General features: G+C 45.2%; 2 protein-coding genes across 2 annotated transcripts in view; both read left to right on the top strand.

The window, feature by feature from the left end:
• The first annotated feature begins 99 nt into the window (after positions 1–99).
• Positions 100–4,624, top strand: CRLS1 (cardiolipin synthase 1). The gene is made up of 7 exons (XM_033056681.2): positions 100–409; positions 698–835; positions 1,239–1,368; positions 1,837–1,922; positions 2,280–2,348; positions 2,671–2,762; positions 4,286–4,624. Exons 1-7 carry the CDS (start codon positions 125–127, stop codon positions 4,371–4,373), a joined length of 888 nt encoding a protein of 295 aa, XP_032912572.2. The 5' UTR covers positions 100–124; the 3' UTR covers positions 4,374–4,624.
• Positions 4,625–5,844: 1,220 nt separating this feature from the next.
• COMMD1 (copper metabolism domain containing 1) overlaps positions 5,845–10,327 on the top strand; it is a 58,785-nt gene continuing 54,302 nt past the window's right edge. Inside the window, exon 1 of the mRNA XM_033055854.1 lies at positions 5,845–6,043. Coding sequence (XP_032911745.1) covers positions 5,855–6,043 — 189 coding nt within the window. The 5' untranslated portion in view covers positions 5,845–5,854. The remainder of the gene's footprint in view (positions 6,044–10,327) is intronic.

Raw genomic sequence — 10,327 nt, 5'->3', positions numbered from 1 at the left:
AGTCCCGCGGGGCGGATGGCGCCGGCGGCGCGAGGTCGCGCGCTCCCGCGGGCAGCGCGGCCGCGCGCGTAGGGCCGCGGGCAGCGCCTCTCCCGCACCGCTCCTCCCGCGCTTCTCCCGCGCCATGTTGGCCGCCGCCTGGCTGGGCAGGGGCTCCTGGGGGCTCCTCCGCGCCGCGGCGCGGAGGCAGCCGGGTGGCGGCAGCGGCGGCGCGAGGCCTCTGGGCGGCCGACCCGGTCCGGCGGCGTGTGGGGGCCGGCGCGGCGGGGGCGTCTCGTGCCTGGCCGCGTGTGCGGGGCCCCCGCGGCTGCTGCGCGCGCCCGCCGCCGCCTGGCGCCTGCTGAGCGGCGGGGCCGCCCCGCCCGAGCGGCCCCCGGAGCGCGGCGCGGCCGGGCCCTACGCCGAGCTGGTACGTGAGGGGCGGCGGGGCGGGCAGGAGGGCAGTGCCGCGCACGGAGCTCGCCGCCGGGCTCGGCCCGGGGGCCCCCGCGGCGCGCTGCTCTCCGGGGGAGGCAAAGTTAATGTGCAGCAGGTCGAGGCCGTGTGCCTTGCGCAAGCCGCGGGCTGCTTCCAAGGACTTTCCAGGCTTTCTGTCTAGTTCGCCTGGAAAAAGTGTTTGTCGTGTTTAAAGCTCTGTTGCTTGCCAGGGTGGAGGTTGCGTTCCCTCCCTGAAGTTTTTAAGTTTCTTGCTTTACAGTATGAAAATCCCTGGACCATCCCAAATATCCTGTCCATGGCGAGAATGGGTCTGGCGCCAGTTTTAGGCTATTTGATTGTTGAAGAGAATTTCAACGTTGCACTCGGTGTCTTTGTCCTGGCTGGCGTGACAGACCTGGTACGTCTGCATCACTTTGGAAAGGCTTTGGGGCGCTGGGCATCGAAACAGGCTCCAGAGTAGAATGGAAATGGATCCAACAGATTTGTTTTTAGATTCGTTGATTTCTAGGAATGCAGTGTATTTCCTTTGCGGTGCTGCGAAGGGAATTTGCCGTTACCTGAAGGGGACTTAATGCTAATGGAGGAAAGGGGAATGTCAGGGCTCCCTGACCAGCACCAACTTGTGCATCTGGTGGTCTGTTAAATGATACAAGTATCAGCTAAGGGGTGTCACCTTTTATACTATCTAAACTCGCTGTTTTACCTGATACCATTCATTCAATTTCTCTCTAAAGTAACGTGCATGAGCTATTTAGTTCATACTCTTCTAACAGAGAGCTATTGAATTTTGGTTTTCCTAGTTGGACGGATTTATTGCACGGAACTGGGCTAATCAAAAATCAGCACTGGGCAGTGCTCTCGATCCCCTGGCGGATAAAATTCTCATCAGTGTGCTCTACGTGAGCCTAACTTGTGCAAATCTTATCCCAGGTGAGGAAACGTCAGTTGTGTGTTCTAGATAAGATGAAGAAGTTCAGTTTATGGGTAGCAAAATTTCTTGTGTTTCTAGAAGGAAAACTGTATCTTTTGGAACTCTTTGGCAGTTGCTCTTTGCTCTTGTTAAACGCTTCCAAAGAAAAAAGTGAAAGCAAGTGCTGCCACGTACAAAAACAACTAGCATGTACTGCCACTTTCAAATGCAGTTTCCTTAAAGCAATAGTAGTTAGTAGCTGTGTAAAATTGTTTTTCATGGACTGGGTTGTTTTAGCTGTATTGATTGATTGAGCTTAAACCCTTTCAAGAGTTGTATTAAACATTTTCAGTAATGCATAGAACTCATTCAGGAGGATTTGGGAGTGGTTATTTTGTCTTGCTTCCAATTTTCTATTATTTTGGTTATGTTTTACCTTTAATCGTGGACACAGTTTTTCACTGGGTGCTGTTGGTTTGGTCTTCCAGTTCCACTGACTTCCATGATTATCCTGCGGGATGCGGCGCTCATTGCTGCAGTTTTTTACGTGCGATACAAAACTCTTTCTCCACCGGTGAGTGTACAGCATTAAAAACACATAATCGGAACAAAAAATAAATTAATCAGCTTTTTTAAAGCTGTGACCGAGAGATTTGTCATCTTGAGGCTTGGTGGTTACAAGATATAATGCTTGTTCTTTTGTCAGATACATTTCTGAGCAGAGCAGAGTTTAATAAAATATGGTCTGTTAAGATAAGTCAGAGCTACTGATAACTTTTTTTCTGTGTGTGATGTAAAATAATAAATCTTTTTATAAAAGAGCAGTGTTATTCCTTAGTGCTGCAGTTGCCTTTTCTTTATCATGTGAACAGGTATATCAAATTGAATGTACAAGGGTGGCATTTTTTTTTTGTCTTTTCTCCCCCAACAGAGAACACTGAGTAGGTATTTTAACCCCTGTTATGCTACTGCACAATTAAAACCAACATTCATTAGCAAGGTAAGAGCAGTAACTCATTACAAAAGACAACTCCTGGATACTTGGGGCATTGTGTGGTTTGGATGGTGGGGGTAGTTTACCACTACTGCTGTGTACAGTTTCAAAATAGTGCCAACCAGGCTTAGATCCTGAAAGGTTTTCAACTATACTCTGTCAGAACACATGCTAATTTTGAGAGAGTAAGATGCTTCATTTTAAGAAGGTTTCTAAATAAATATTCTTTATGTAGACTAATCCTTAAAGCAGTAATAAAAGTGTATGTTGATATTCCTTGCACTGTACGTCTTCATGCTTCTCAGAGCTCCTGTTCTGCTTTTTTCAGATGAACACAGCAGTTCAGCTGATTTTGGTGGCGGCTTCTTTAGCAGCTCCTGTTTTCAATTATGTGGACAGCATATATCTGCAGACATTATGGTAACTAATATCTTAAAACTTTTTTTCACAGATAATTTAATGTGCTCCTAAAGAAACTGGTAATGGAGATTAATTTGCGTGGGCAAAAGAAAAAAACTGAGCCCAGAAGATGTAATAAGCCCATATGCCTGTATTTTTACACCTTTAAGTCTTAAATGAGACCAGAACTAGATATTTATTGGTACTTAATTTACTGTACAAGCAAAAGGTGGTCACATGAAATTAGTTAAGATCCAGGAATAATAGTGTAGAAACAAATCTTTGGGATAGGCATGTTGTACACAAACAAAACATAAATTCAGACCTGTGGAGAAGAAAGGAGCAGGAGAGGCTGTATGGATTCCTCACTTATTCATACCATAAGTGTCCTTGAAAAAGCAACCTTGGGATCAGTAAAAATAGCCATTCTTATTGTTGCTGTATGCTGAACCGATCTTGAAACCCAGGTTTCTGCAGCCTCTTTGAAAAGCACATGGAGAAATGGTGATTCCTGCTAGACTTTAGGAAGGAGGGGGAGAGATGGGATAAGAACAGACATGAAGGAGCTTCCCTCATTAAGTAATTCTGTTCCTTCCTCTGTCACTGGAGATCTGAACTGCAGCTGGCTGCAGCTGTTGCAAGTGCCATTACTTTTCCTGAGCTGTTAGGTAAGAGTTCTCAGCAAAGAGCTCCCAACAGCACATGTCAGAATTAATAAGTAACTTAGTTTAAAGTAATGCAAAATCCGGTGCTACTTGTCCTGTGGGGAAATAAAAAAGCCAACCAAACCAAAGAAACCAAAACCACCAACCCAAACCAAGAAGCATTTAAGGAACTATGAATGAACCTTGATCTTAACAGTCTGTGGTTTTTTATCCTGGTGGTAAAACAAAATCTAGGGTAGCCTCGGGGTGCAATTTGCCGGGGTGCTCTGTGAGCACTCTCAGAAACTCCCTGGCAGAGTGCTCAGGGGGGAGCAGAGGGGCAGGCAGGGCTGTTGCAGTGACTCCCACCTCAAGGGTGGTGTCAGCCTTTCGCACAGAGGAGCACTGCTCATTTAGGGATATGTGTGGTCTGGGAAGGAAACAAAAGAGGCTGAAGCAGGAACTTGTTCTTTAGCTTTGGAACCTGGTGAAAAGGGTAAGTTCAAGTGGTTTGAGTGCTCACTGTTCACACTATCAAGAATTAGTTTCAAAAATCCATCAATTCTCAAGCTGGTAAGTTATGTAGGCTGCAAATGCTGAATCTTTTGTTTTCACTTCTCTAAAAGAAATGCTGGTGTGGTGAAAATTTGTCCTGGCATCCAGTTGCAATGAAGCATGCTGCTTTTACCACTGGATGGCAGATGCTTTGTTTGTCTAATCCTCCCCTTAGCACTGAATTTTAGTACATAAACTGAAAGCTGCATTTCTGTGGAGCATGGCTCCTGACTGTGTAGTTAAAATCAGGTGCTTAAAAAATACCGAAAAACCAAAAAAAACCCACTTTTTATATTGTCCATAGACCCACTGGCTTACAGGAACTCTTCTCTCTTTTCCCCAAAGGTGCATCACAGCTTTCACAACGGTGACATCTGCCTACAGCTATTACCACTACGGCAGAAAAACTGTCCAGGTGATCAAGAACAAGTGAAGTGGTCCAGGTGATAAAAGGTGAAGTGTTCCTGGAAGGGCAGGAAGGTGCTGTGCCCACAGAGGTGGTGGTATTGCAGCTGAGTTTTGGATCAAAGCGCTTTGTTTTTCTGCTTTAACCATGGCGTCACAATGAAGTGAAATTTGAATATGTACTGTGTATATATGTAGAGAGAGACTTTTCAATGTATTTTTAATTTCTTTAAAAATGAGGTTGTTTACAAAAGCAAATAAATTGCATTCTTAAATACACGGGTTACTTGTTGCTGCCTTGTGCATTCTGAATAATTTTATGCAGTTTTTGAAGTCAAGACACACACTTGGTACCAGATTTGTTTTGCTGTATTCTTGCAAGGCACTGAGTACTCTGGAATCTGAGAAGAAAAAGCAATGACAAGCACAAATCTGTACCTCAGTCTAAGTCAGCAAACCAGCACTGCTCTTTAGGTACTTAATGACACACCTCAGGTTGCAGCAGAAGAAAGCATGTCATCGAGGGACAGCATCTTCAGAAATTCAAAGCAGAGAGAAATTTTGCTTTATATTCCTTGGGTGATACAGACCGTGAAGAGTTCCTACCCTGCCCTTTTTTGTTTTTAAAGATGAGCAATGATGAACTGCACTCAGAGTTTTTGAGAAAGGTCAGTGCTGTTGTGAGGAGTCTGTACTCAAATGGAGTTAAGTTCCTCATCCTATATATTCATTTTTAGTGATTGAAAGAAATTCCTGTATCTCCAGATGCTTCTAGAGATGTTGTTTAATCCCAATACCACTGGCTAAAGGGAACATTTAAAATACTGTCCAAATGAATGGAGAGTGGAAGAAACTTTTAGAAGTGTTTGCTGTTAATTCTTGCATTTCTAGCTTCAGGATGTACTCTGGCCTCCCTCTTTGTGCAAGGACAACTTGTTCTTTGCCTGTTCTCTAGCGACCAAACCAAAGAAAGAACAAGGCAGAACAGGTCAAATAGATTATAAGCTCATATTTTCTCTTTGTGAGCAGCATGATTTTTCTTTTATGTCATAAGAAAGTGCAACTATAAACGGTTTCAATGAATGAAATCAGGAGGTAAATAATATCACTGTTGTATGAGCAAAGAGAACCTCTTTGGAGAGCATACAGTGTCTTTTGTGACTGTTTGTGTATACAAAGCATTTAAATAGTTTTTTTTAATATTGAAACTTGTATAAAATGGTGCACAGAGAAAACGCCTGCTCCTTATTAGTACCTTTGTTTTAACTGGCCCCGTGTTTTATTGTTAACCTTGCATCTTTCAGCAAAGAACAGAGGGCAAAGCCCGTGGAAGTTTCCTTAAAATACAGGAGTAGTGGAGTATTTTCGGTGACAGATCGGTTCGGAAAGCGGAGGTTTATCGTACCAGCTGCGGCTGTGCGAGGCTCTGGCGAGCGGAATTGGCGATCGGCTGGGAGCGCTGTGGCCCCGCGCGGCCGCCGTACCCGGCCCCGCCCCGCCCCGCCCGCCATGGCGGCGCCCGAGCCGCAGCCCCCCGAGGGCTGCAGGGCGCTGAGCGCGCTGCTGAGCGGCATCGCCCAGGTCACCTTCCACGGCAACGCCCGCATCACCGAGGAGCTGCTGCGCGCCCAGCTCTACCCCGAGGCGCCGCCGGAGGAGTTCCGCGCTCTGCGCGCCAAGATGGGCGGCCTGCTGCAGGTACCGGGGCGGAGGGGCCGCGGTCTGCGGGAGAGCGGCCGCTCCATCGGCCTCGCTCCCGCCGCTGGGCGCGGGGCTCTGCGTGCAGGGCCCGGAGCACCGCCCGGCCCTGGGCACCTCCGGCTCCATCCCCGAGGGAATGGCCTGAAGCGGTGTCGGGAGGGTTGGGCTCGGTATCAGGAAAAGGTTCTTCGTCCGGAGGCGGGCTGGGCACTAAACAGGCTCCCTACGACTGTGGTCACAGCACCGAGCCTGCCGGAGCCTAAGGGATGCTGGCAGGCACAGGGTGTGGCTGCTGGGGATGGGGCTGTGCAGGGCCGGGAGCTGGGCTGGATGGGTTTGTGTGTCCCGCACAGCTCCGCTCCCTCTGAACTCTGTGCCTTGGGCTCTCTGGCTCTCCTCAGGAGCCGCAGCTCCTCAGGCTGGGCCGGGCAAAGGCGGCACGTTTGGGGTGTGTGCTCGTGGGAATACGGACTTGTTCTTTTCGGAGAAGAACTGCAGTTTTCTTGTAAGAAAACCGTGCTCTGCAGAAAGCACCACCAATTATAAAGCAAGGCAATTTACTTAGTTAACAGATCTGTGCAGAAGAGAAGGTATTTTTCCCCATAATGGAGCTCTTTGGTCTCTGTTCTAAGTGAAAAGCGTTGTGGCTCAGGGAGCCTCCAGGTGCTGAATCCTTGGATGGCCACTGCCACCTTGTGGGTAAGTGCACAGCTTGGATTGGCCGCATTTATAAAGGTGGTTAATAGTGGTTTTAAATATAATTGAGAGATTTGGAATTGGATGAGGATGATGACACTCGCTTTCTCCTTTATGAAGATTCTATTGTTTATTTAATGATCAGATTCATGTGGTGCCCTGAAAGGCCTGCAATGGAAGCTGAATCCTAAAGACTGATTCCTTCAGGGCTCTCTGGTTTGTCTGTGGACATTTTTTTCTAGTGGGGAACTTAAAAGAAGTTGCCCCTAAGTTCTGTGGGTCCTTACAGGATCTGTGCTCTGGAGCATCCTGAAAGTAACTCTTGGCCTTCTGGTTGCTCCGAGAGTCCTCTTTGCTTCACACCTGCCAGGCCTGGGGGGAAAGATTGGTATTAGGACTGGAGGCTTAAACTTATCTTTTAGTATCTCCCTGACTTGAAACCTGGAGGGTTTTTGTGTCACACTGTATTCACCGATAGCAACAAACTTCAAAAGTGATCCTCTGTGCTTGCAACATCTTGGTCTTTGGACATATCTCTTGGGTGCTGGTGTCTCCTCAGCACCTGATCTGCCTTTTCCCTTCCTTCTCAATTGCCATGTGAATTTCTGAGCATATTTATTCCAGTTTTGATCCTTAATTGATTGTGAAAAAATCTCCATGGTTAAAATCACAAAAGCTGGGGAAAGAAAATATGTCTTCGTTACCTTTCTGTGGTTTTATTTTTTCCTTCCTCCTCTGGGTGGTGGAGGAGGGGGAGCAAACAGCAGGATGACAATAGAAAGTTTAATAGCAGAGAGATTCATTGCCACTGTGACTTAATTGGTGTAGTAGTTTGTGTCTTCTGAGCAGTAAACATGGATCTGGACCATAAATCAGCCTCTTGCTTTCCCTGGAGGACTTGCCAGTACCTTTCTGCATCCCACCTGTGAAAAGCATGGAGATAAAGAAGTGCCACAAAAGTCTGTCATTACTGTAGCAATAAAAAATTTAAATTCTCTCTCCCCAGATTATATAGAGAGTATTACTGGGTTTATGTTTATAAAAGATGTCATCATGATTCCCCCTGTTTCCTTTGCTGCCCATCGATCTGCTGAATATGCATGAATCAGCTAACCTCTTTCTAAAATGCCAAATTTATTTTGTAGTGAAATCATATTTCTTTATTAAATTTACTTTTTAAAAAATCTAATTTCTTGTGTGGAATATGCTGGAAGGCAGAACAAAGCCCTAGGAAGGCTGGCCCTGGAGAACCACATGATTTCAGTGTTCTGCTAATTGCTTTTTTTGCCCTCTGCCTTCAATCCTTCCCAGCCTCCTGTCCCTTAAAGCTGCAAAACCTCGAGAAACTGGGGGTTATTAGCTTTTGTGAATGTTCACCCCCATCTTTTTTGGGTTTTTCAAAGGTTATTTCATCATGATTAAAACGCTACATTTGTCTGCTTCTTACATAAGTTTAATTTGTGGTCTTAGTCCACGGGTCATAGTTCCTTTCCATGAGGAGTAATCCCACTGTTTTCCTTTTGGTGGCAGTAACCTCTTGCATTTACTGAATGGGATCCTTTGCTGCTGGGTTTAAAGTGCCCTCCTTCACTCTTCTGCTTTGGAACGAACTTTACGTAGGATATATATAAAATGTCAGCATGAGGAGTGGAAATATTGTAATATATTTTATTTAGAAGTTGTTTTTGTTTGGGGTTTTGGTTTTTTTTTTTTTTTTTTTCGGGTGTTTTGTTTTTTTGGGGGTTTTTTGCTAGGGACTGCAGCCCTTTCCCTATGAAGTTGCTGTTGTAACCTCAAGAGGGTTTCCAAAGCATTTTTACCTCTGTTTGAGAAGGAAGAGACAACTCAATCTTCACAACAGGGACTTGCCCTTGCAGGAAAAATCAGAGCAAAAAAGTGGTTGTAAGGTTTCCTCAGCTGTGGAGGATTAAGGCCTTTGCTTCTTCAGCAAGATTTCTGCTAACAGAAACATTTCTGCTAACAATTTATGCTAACTGGTGGAAAATAAATGACTTCTTGCATTTTCTAATAAGGGAAAAGAGTTACCATTCTTCCCTCTCCTTGGATAGCTTGTGATTCCTCAAATATGTGGGCTGGGTCATGAACTCAGGAGCACTTTGCAGTTTCCAAGCTTCAGGAAGGCTGAGAGGGAGAGCAGCTTCAGTCTGGAGACTGAGATAAAATAACTTTGGAAGGGCTAATACGAAAGACTGCTGGCTTTCTGCCACTTAGATTTGCAATTGTGCCTGCATCTACTAACTAAAAAGAAAATATTTTAAGCAAGCTCATTCATCTTGATTCAGGGAAAAGGAAACAAGTACTGTGTCCCTATTTTCTACCCAAAAATGTGTCCTATGGAGTGTTATACTTTTCACTCCAGTGAATGACTGAGCTTATAATGGATAGTTCTGTTTGATATTGGGCTAGATGAAAATGTATTAATAACTATGCACAGAATTTTGGGAGGAAGGGAGTGTCTATAGTGTTATAATAGGACATAGATGAGAAAATTATTATTATCCAAATGCCTGGAACAACTAAATAAGAATCCTAGCTTTTTTGGTTGGTTGGTTGGTTGGTTGGGGGTTTTTTTTGTCATTTAACAAAACACCCCTGTTATGTAGCTCACTAATCTGAACATCTCAGTTGCCAGCTCACCAGTGTCTGGTGTTGCAGCATACATTCTCTCTTATAAACTCTAATCCCACAGTTATTGCTTCTTTTTTCCTTCCCACCCCCCCACCCCATTTTTAGCATTGTCTTAGGAGGGTAGAAAGTGTAATGTTTACTGAAACTAGCACCTGCTGTATTGCAGTGATGAAAATGTGCATGGGCACTATCCCAAAACATTCTTACTGCTTTTAACATGAGTTATTTTAGCTTTTAGGTTGGTGTATGTGTGGTCACTTCACAAGAGGACTGGCTCAGCTGGCAGGTCACATAAACTGGAGGGGGAAAATACTTGAAAACAATGAGGTGGAGAGGAAGGCTGGGTGCAGAACGTGACAGGGTTGAAGAACATTGCCAGGAGTGATAAGATCAGTGCTCCACTGCCTGGAGCAGCAATTTGTTGCTTAGGTATGTCAGTTAGAAAGAACAATGTGCCTGCATCATTTGGGATCTTTTTAAAAATTTTTTCCTGATTTCTCAAGTTGCAAAATTTGTGATTTGTGTTGTTAAAGCCTCTGGCATTTGTGGTGTTGTTTTCACTGGTGCTGTGGTTCCTAAGGAGATGTGTAGGAGGTGGTGGTATTGCTGGTGGCTGTGAGATTTGGAGGTGATGGTGTTTTGCACCACATATATTGTTTCAAGCAACAGGGTGTGAACAAGGAGCCTGCATGTTACAAACCTCAACTACAACTGCAGATCCTCAAGGCAGACAGAAACAGAAGGGCTCCCACCATTATGACATTGTTCGTTTAATGAGTGGTATTTTCTGTAACTCACATGTGGGACAGAAAGGCTCATTTCGTTTGGGATTGTGAAGTGCTGATACTCTGTGATTGTGCCACCTCAGTGAAAATGGCTCACCTGACGTTTAATGGTTTACCTGACCTTTTGCAGTGCTTTTTTTTCTTTCTTTTT

The sequence above is a fragment of the Catharus ustulatus genome, chromosome 3 (genome assembly GCF_009819885.2).
Source record: "Catharus ustulatus isolate bCatUst1 chromosome 3, bCatUst1.pri.v2, whole genome shotgun sequence".
NCBI classification, from domain to species: domain Eukaryota; kingdom Metazoa; phylum Chordata; class Aves; order Passeriformes; family Turdidae; genus Catharus; species Catharus ustulatus.
Note: the sequence above shows the minus strand (reverse complement) of the source record. Positions and strands in the feature narration are given on the sequence as shown.

Excerpts from the sequence above, each read along its gene's own strand:
- CRLS1 (XM_033056681.2), top strand. The coding sequence starts at position 125 with ATGTTGGCCGCCGCCTGGCTGGGCAGGGGCTCCTGGGGGCTCCTCCGC. Across the intron at positions 1,923-2,279 it reads ACAAAACTCTTTCTCCACCG|AGAACACTGAGTAGGTATTT; the intron begins GTGAGTGTACAG and ends CTCCCCCAACAG. Across the intron at positions 2,349-2,670 it reads AACCAACATTCATTAGCAAG|ATGAACACAGCAGTTCAGCT; the intron begins GTAAGAGCAGTA and ends TGCTTTTTTCAG.